The sequence below is a fragment of the Caretta caretta genome, chromosome 1 (genome assembly GCF_965140235.1).
Source record: "Caretta caretta isolate rCarCar2 chromosome 1, rCarCar1.hap1, whole genome shotgun sequence".
In the NCBI taxonomy this organism is placed as follows: Eukaryota; Metazoa; Chordata; order Testudines; family Cheloniidae; genus Caretta; species Caretta caretta.
In genome coordinates, this window is record NC_134206.1 from 210737209 (window position 1) to 210746053 (window position 8845).

Sequence of the window (8845 nt, forward strand, 5' to 3'; positions counted from 1 at the left end):
TCTTCTCCCTTCTTTGCAGGCCCAAATATACCTGCAATGCACGCCTACAGTCCCTTACAACTTATGGTCATGTTCCAGTGTACAAATACTGCTGTTAACAGTCTTGGAACTTTTCACAGGAGAAAAGACATTCCAGACCTAATGTACTCTATGAAAAGGAAAACTAAGGCACACTGCTATTTTGCTTTCACAGCTGAATGCCGATTCCTATACTATGAACAACATTAATATCTACATTGTCCTACTACTAAATGGGTTCCAAACATTTTCCAGCACTTGTATGGATAAAGCAACTATATTCTTTAGCTCTTGGCAAGATCACATGAGACATACAGGAACAACGCTGCAAAACCAGATCCAATCCATTATTGTTCTAACCAAGTTTTACCTTGAATGTGTAAAGCGAGTCAATCTTTTTACTAAACGTGACTTTGATAAACCATTTCTGATATGGCTTCTAACCCAATACTAGCTGTGGTAAGACTTAATAACCAAGGGAGGTATTGGGATGCAGTCAGCAATGTTTTTACCATCCCTTCCTGCATCAATTTTTGCGTTGGGATGTGTGTGACATTATTGACACAAACTGTGACTGTATGTTGCAACCACTGGTATATATGTGCAGCAAATATTGTATAATGGTTATCATATGAGGTGTCTATGAAAAGATTATGGTTTGCTGGTTATGATTATGCTAGCTGTAGGTGTGTAGCATTTTGTAGTTAAAGTTATGATTATGGGCTATGTACTTGTATCACAATGTGTTTGATTCTAAGCAACCTCAGTGAAGCATTTGGTTAGCTTCTTGAGAAAGGACTATTCTCAGTAAGTTCCCAAACAAGAAACACGTGGGTATCTGGGGGCAGGGACACACATATTTTCTCTGTGTGTTATTGAAAGTGACAATAAAGTTGTGACATGAAGCCAGAATGGGTTAAGCAACCAGCAGGATAAATTGGCCCAAGATCAACCTTTAAGAACATATTAGAGAAGTACTGAATTGCTAAACAGGGCCATCCCTTGTAAATAGTTCATAAAGCTAAATTACATAGATCAGAGTATTCAAAATGTGTTTCTACTGTTAGAGAATTAGAAGCCAGTACAAATTCTATTTGTCTGTGTTTACCTATATATGTTAGAACCCTCAAAATGTGGTCTCATTAGCTTGAAGCTGGTAAACTTATTTCTTGTCTGGTTTCAGAGGAGCAGCCGTGTTAGTCTGTATTCGCAAAAAGAAAAGGAGTACTTGTGGCACCTTAGAGACTAACCCATTTATTTGAGCATGAGCTTTCGTGAGCTACAGCTCACTTCATCGGAGGCATACCGTGGAAACTGCAAAAGACTTTATATATACACAGAGAATATGAAACAATACCTCCTCCCACCCCACTGTCCTGCTGGTAATAGCTTATCTAAAGTGATCATCAGGCTGGAAATGGCCCACCTGATGATCACTTTAGATAAGCTATTACCAGCAGGACAGTGGGGTGGGAGGAGGTATTGTTTCATATTCTCTGTGTGTATATAAAGTCTGCTGCAGTTTCCACGGTATGCATCCGATGAAGTGAGCTGTAGCTCACGAAAGCTCATCCTCAAATAAATGGGTTAGTCTCTAAGGTGCCACAAGTACTCCTTTTCTTTATTTCTTGTCTGTTTCTGTATTTTATTGATTGAGAGAGCAAATGGGAATATTCACAATTTGATTAAATGTGTGGGGTAATAATATCATTGTCTTTATTTCTCTTGGAAGTGTGAAGTAAATAGTCTATGATCAGCTTGAATGGTTAATTACCATATGCTGATTAATGTAGCTAGCTACTGGTATGTGCCTAAGAAAGAGGGATTTTATTTGAAGCAACAATTTGCATTACCTATTCTTCAGCCAAGGAATGCCTTTTGTGTTCTCTGACAAGAACATCTGACTGACACACAGTCCATGCATTTCGTCTGCCTTAACATCGCTGGAGCTTGGACTTTGCATGAAGGTGCAAATCTGAAGAACTTGGGGTGCGCTTTGCTTCACAGTATTTTCTAGGAATGGCACAATCCATGCATTCTTTACATGACAGGAAATTTGCATGACGGTGTATGGGATTAAGAATGAAACATTAAAATAACCAGGTACAATTATGTCATTCTCAAGAAAAGCAATTAAATAAACAGAACAACTATTAGCTAGCACTACAAGTTCTCCCAGGCATGGGGGTGGGGGTGGTGGTGGTCATGTTTTGTTGGAGTCAGAAATTCTGCATCAAAATAGTGGCATTTGTTACTGTTCAGGACTAGCGTTGATTTACACTTGGCAAAGTATCAATGTGAATTTTTCCCCCCCTCATAAAAATGTGTCTCACTGGGACAGCTGTATCCTCTCAAAGCTTGTTAATTGCCTTAGACAATTAAATAAGTATTTGCTATCAGGAGACCTCAGTATTTGCAGCACACAAAGCTGTACAAGGAATACTGCAAGCATAATTAACCATATTTGTCAAAGTGGCAAGTCTTCAGATTGTCCAGGTAGCTGTGCCAGTGGCCTTTCAGCTTTTTACTCTTTTATGCCGCTGTGTCCCAGATCTAGGGTCTATCACTCTATTTTATAATTACACACAGGCAATTACACTTGATTTCAGTCACCAATATTTCACAATGTTGAATGAGGGCATGCAGAAGTAAGACCCTACTAGAAAAGTATTCGTTATGGCCCTAAATAGCAACTTAAATATATTTGGTTTGTGCCAAAGAAACAATAAGACACAGAGGTTATAACTGAACACTACCGAACTGAAATGCAGGCCAAGAATTCAGAAAAGGGTGCTGCAGTAGGCTAACGTAGGAATAGTTCATGGAAAGAGTGGTTATTAATTAAGGATCTGTGAGAACAGAGAAGGAGAGCGTAAAAAGGTGGGAGCCTTTTCCATGCAGGACTGGGAGTGAAACAGCAATTCAGCAAATCATTTATCTGAGGAATAGCATGGAGGAAAAAAACATCTCATGTGAAATGGAGACTATGGATTTGAGTCCCTTCCTATGTTGGATGAGAATGAAAGGCCCCCTCTTTGGATCTTTAGGATTCATGGTCGGCATTTGATTGTATGCAGACTCTTCCTGACAATGGTTTCGGTTTTGGATTGGTCAGAACCAAAATAATGAGGTGTCCAGAAGGATATGCAGAAAGTAGAACTTCATGAGGGTTTTGAAATTTTATTGTCTCCGTCAGAATGATATTATAGTCACAAAATATATAATGAAGAGGGTAAAGAAGGAAAGCAGAGATTTCATGATATTGGTGTGGGGCTTTCACACGGAGATCTTTGAAACCAGTAACATTGGTTTTCATTTTCTTTGTGTATTTCCATTGAGAGATGAGCAATAGGATGGATGAAACCAAGAATATAATGAAAGGGATGGCAGATACAATTACTTCCATAGGCATAAAGGAGAGATCTGGGATATCCTTAGACTCAGTCAAGGTTTTGTTTCCTCCTGGGCTTTTTCTTGAGTTGCGTAGATCAACCCCAACATCAAGCCAGACTAATGGGATGGCACTGAAGAAGGAAACAATCCGGGAGTCCAGGAGAAGCCTTGGCACCAGCAAAACAATTCTCAGCTTCAACAAGAGAAAAAAGGGTTGGGTGAAGTTGGCAAACTTTAGAGAGATGAAGACGCTAAGCCAGGTGGCACACCAGAGACTGACCAAGTTTACACAATTCCACAAGAGTCCGAATGCTTTGTGTTTGCATTCGAGTGCAGAAGTCCATGGAAAAAAGATATAAATGACGTTGCTTAGCATTACACTCCATGGTGGGAGAAACCTGGAGACTCTCAGGGAGGTAATAATAAGCTCACACGAAGCCAGCTTTCTGCTTCTGATCCAGTCGGTGAAAATCACAACTATAATAATTCCATTCCCCAGACTTGCAACAAGAGACTCAGGTCCCAAAAGGATCGGCGAGCTGAGAGCTGGAGCGAGAGTGTTTCTAATTGTTAAAAGAAAAGGAGTACTTGTGGCACCTTAGAGACTAACCAATTTATTTGAGCATGAGCTTTCGTGAGCCACAGCTCACTTCATCAGATGTGTACCGTGGAAACTGCAGCAGACTTTATATACACACAGAGAATATGAAACAATACCTCCTCCCACCCCACTGTCCTGCTGGTAATAGCTTATCTAAAGTGATCAACAGGTGGGCCATTTCCAGCACAAATCCAGGTTTTCTCACCCTCCACCCCCCCACACAAATTCACTCTCCTGCTGGTGCTAGCCCATCCAAAGTGACAACTTTTTACATAATCAAGTCGGGCTATTTCCTGCATAGATCCAGGTTTTCTCACTTCCCCCCCCACCCCCATACACACACAAACTCACTCTCCTGCTGGTAATAGCTCATCTGAACTGACCACTCTCCAAGTTTAAATCCAAGTTAAACCAGAATATCTGGGGGGGGGGGGGGGGTAGGAAAAAACAAGAGGAAACAGGCTACCTTGCATAATGACTTAGCCACTCCCAGTCTCTATTTAAGCCTAAATTAATAGTATCCAATTTGCAAATGAATTCCAATTCAGCAGTTTCTCGCTGGAGTCTGGATTTGAAGTTTTTTTGTTTTAAGATAGCGACCTTCATGTCTGTGATTGCGTGACCAGAGAGATTGAAGTGTTCTCCGACTGGTTTATGAATGTTAGAATTCTTGACATCTGATTTGTGTCCATTTATTCTTTTACGTAGAGACTGTCCAGTTTGACCAATGTACATGGCAGAGGGGCATTGCTGGCACATGATGGCATATATCACATTGGTGGATGTGCAGGTGAACGAGCCTCTGATAGTGTGGCTGATGTTATTAGGCCCTGTAATGGTGTCCCCTGAATAGATATGTGGGCACAATTGGCAACGGGCTTTGTTGCAAGGATAAGTTCCTGGGTTAGTGGTTCTGTTGTGTGGTATGTGGTTGTTGGTGAGTATTTGCTTCAGGTTGCGGGGCTGTCTGTAGGCAAGGACTGGCCTGTCTCCCAAGACTTGTGAGAGTGTTGGGTCATCCTTTAGGATAGGTTGTAGATCCTTAATAATGCGTTGGAGGGGTTTTAGTTGGGGGCTGAAGGTGACCGCTAGTGGCGTTCTGTTATTTTCTTTGTTAGGCCTGTCCTGTAGTAGGTAACTTCTGGGAACTCTTCTGGCTCTATCAATCTGTTTCTTTACTTCTGCAGGTGGGTATTGTAGTTGTAAGAAAGCTTGACAGAGATCTTGTAGGTGTTTGTCTCTGTCTGAGGGGTTGGAGCAAATGCGGTTGTATCGCAGAGCTTGGCTGTAGACGATGGATCGTGTGGTGTGGTCAGGGTGAAAGCTGGAGGCATGCAGGTAGGAATAGCGGTCAGTAGGTTTCCGGTATAGGGTGGTGTTTATGTGGCCATTGTTTATTAGCACTGTAGTGTCCAGGAAGTGGATCTCTTGTGTGGACTGGACCAGGCTGAGGTTGGTGGTGGGATGGAAATTGTTGAAATCATGGTGGAATTCCTCAAGGGCTTCTTTTCCATGGGTCCAGATGATGAAGATGTCATCAATATAGCGCAAGTAGAGTAGGGGCTTTAGGGGACGAGAGCTGAGGAAGCGTTGTTCTAAATCAGCCATAAAAATGTTGGCATACTGTGGGGCCATGTGGGTACCCATAGCAGTGCCGCTGATCTGAAGGTATACATTGTCCCCAAATGTGAAATAGTTATGGGTAAGGACAAAGTCACAAAGTTCAGCCACCAGGTTAGCCGTGACATTATCGGGGATAGTGTTCCTGACGGCCTGTTGTTTTCCAAGCCTGCGCTGATTCTTCGGTTCTTGGAGAAACTGCAAAAAGGGAAATTGTGACTCTTGTGCTGGTCTGCTGGGCTCTGGCTGGTATTGACACTGTTGGTTTAAGTGTTTTCTAAGGGTAGGAACTGCATTTATAGGGATGCAAATCATCAAAGAATCTTGGCCTCAGCTACTGTCCATATAAATTTCTTTCCAGTGTTATGCCTTTTCTATGAAAATCTTCATTTCCGTCTACAGTCCTTTAATTTCTTTCTCTGCCGTCTCCCTCTCTCCCACTTGCTATTTTTTATTGTTTGACTTCTAGCTTATCTCACTAGAAGAGCTGGCACTAGGCATAAGCAAGACTAAGCAATTGCTTAGAACCACAAGCAGCTCAAGCATCTCCCTTTTGCTTTTTATTATAAGAACTTGCATGTTTTAGTATTGTGTACATGTGTGTGGGCAGGGGGGAATATTCCTGCTTAGGGGCGTCAGTGGTCTATCACCAGCACTACTCACCAGATAGATAAGTTCTGTTGTGAGCTATGCTCGAAAAATGTAATCCTACCCACAGACGCCGCCCGTCCCTGTGCCCCGAGGGACTTCCTTGTAGTGCCTGAGCCACAGCAAGTGAAAAAAAACTTCTTGTTCCCCAAAGACAATGAAAATAGAAGTTTCCGCACACATTACTGGCGTGAAATCCCCAAAGGAGACAAAGTGGAGTGGCCATGGCTTCTGTACTCAGAAACACATTATGGAGGATAATGCTATGACAGGAAGTGTTCCTGGGCTAACAGTGGCAGAGGGAACTGAAATCACCAGAAACATACATAACTGCAAATTTCTGTGTGGCTTAGTGTTGTGGCATGACATACTGTTTGAAATAAATGTGGTAAGCAAGAGACTGCAAGGTGTTGCCCTTGATATATCTGGAGCAATGGAACAATTGGACAAAGCAAAGTCATACGTACAGTCTTACTGGTCAGATGAAAGATTTCAAAACGTTCTGAAGAGTGCACAGAAGTTGGCAGAGGAACATCACACTGAAGCTATTTTCCCACCCATTCAAGGTGCAACAGGATTCTTTGCCCCTTTTACAGATCCAGACTAACAATTCACAAGAGTCACTGAAGAAGAAGACATTTTGATTACGAGGCATGAGATAATCCCATAAGAGACCCCAACAACAATTCTAAGTTGAATTCTTTAACCAGGTGCTAGTTTGTACAATACAGTCAGTTGAAGAACGTTTCATGCATCTCAAGGAATGAACACAGCAGTATATTTGGGATGTTGTATGCCCTGCATTGCTGGTGTAGGTCTTCTCCAGGTATAGTGAGGAGTTCCTCACTATACCTGAAGAAGATCTATACCAGCAATGCCGGGCACGAGAGACAGTGCTGAGACATGAGCACATGCGCGATGTTGATGCGAGTGATTTAGGTGATGAACTGAAAGCCCTTTCAGGTTACATTTCAGCAGGATCAATGCCAAAGGCTGCTCTGGAATAGATGTGTGCAGATAAGACGACCACCCTCTTTCCAAATGCTTTGGTTGCTCTGCGCATATTTCTAAGACTTCCTGTAACAGTTGCCAGTGGAGAACGCAGAGAACAAACAGCCTACGTCCGTTTGTCAGCTCTGCCTCTTAAATATATTTTATGAACATCTCTTTCAGCACACATACATAACTCCTTAAACAGTGCCCCCGAATATATCACACAATAATCATGAGGATCAATACGACCCTCGTTTGGATAAATACTATGAAAGCAGCATGTTAGGTGCAGTGAGTGTGTCAGGTCTGATAGGAATTATTGTTACAGAACAGTGAACCATCTACCAGTTGGTATTCTGGAGTTTGTAAGGTCACAACACTGTTTGTACTACAGCTTCCCCCAGTGGAGAACCACCTATTGAGAATAATGGCAAAGGAAACTTTGGGAATAGACAAGCCCCTAGTTACAGCTCTTGGTGTCTAAACCAGTCCCTTTCCCTCTTGTGGTTAGTTAGTGTCCTTCAGATGGCTCACATCATTTAGATGTTCCTAGATTTTTAAGGCCAGAAGAGATCATTACAATCCTCTGCTTTGATTTCTTGGAAAACACAGGCCATAAGAATTCATCCGGAGGTCCCTAGAGGAAGGAATTATTCTTCCCTAGGAAAAGTTCTTTGGCAACAGGATCATACCTATAAAGGGCTCTGTCCTTTATAGGGACTGAGGCTGGGACTATTATCGGTAAGAAGCTAATAAATCATGTCCCATTGTAAGTTCTGTTTGGCTAAGATATAACTCAAATAAGAGCACAGGACTGGGACTCAGGACCCCTGGGTTCTTTTCCTAGTCTGAGCTAAAAGAACAAGGGAGGATTTTTAAATTGGACGGAATATTGACACTATTTTCCACAGGTGGTAGTGGTCTTCGCTGATATCGTGCTCCTGAGAATAACAAAAGGCACAGTGAGCACAACGGCTACTGGGGAACGTACCTGGGCCTGTATGCAATGGTGCCAGCTGAATTCACCATGGAGTGGTGTGGAAAAGCGTCCCATCGTGGAGGAAGAAATAAGGCAGCCATCTCTAGAAACTTTTTCAAGAGGGTTGCAGAACACCTCCATGGAAGTTTCCTAGAGATCCCTTGGGAGGATCCAAGGGACATGTCTATGTACAGAAACAAACTGCTCCACATGCCTCCTCCCCCTGCCTAGCCCTACAGAGCATGAAAAGCAGATAACTCTCCCACTGTTTGCTGTACCACTGCCTCTTCAGGTATGAGTAACGTAGTGAAAGGGCTAGGCCAGTAAAAAGACTCTAATGCACTCTTCCCTTGATAGGTTTCAGAGTAACTTGACGCTGATCATCTACCTTTAACCTTAGGCTCGTCTCAAGCTCTTTCCATCTATGGAATGCTCTCTGGTGATTTGCTGCCTTCTCATGGCATGCCAGATTTCTAGCCAGATTTTTCCAGTCCTTTGTTCCTGTAGAACCCAATGTGGCTGGAACATTAGACTGGAAGAATTTGCAACAAAAACAGTATGCAGCATTCTGGGTTTTTGAGTACCCATGGCCT

The 8845-nt window shown here is 42.5% G+C and overlaps 1 protein-coding gene across 1 annotated transcript; it reads right to left on the reverse strand.

Moving 5' to 3' along the window:
* Window positions 1-3210: 3210 nt before the first annotated feature.
* Window positions 3211-8353, reverse strand: LOC125639072 (taste receptor type 2 member 41-like). The gene is given in 3 exon segments (XM_075125155.1): window positions 3211-3288; window positions 3290-3662; window positions 8265-8353. Coding segments are annotated over 3 exon segments (540 nt in total).
* Window positions 8354-8845: the final 492 nt, after the last annotated feature.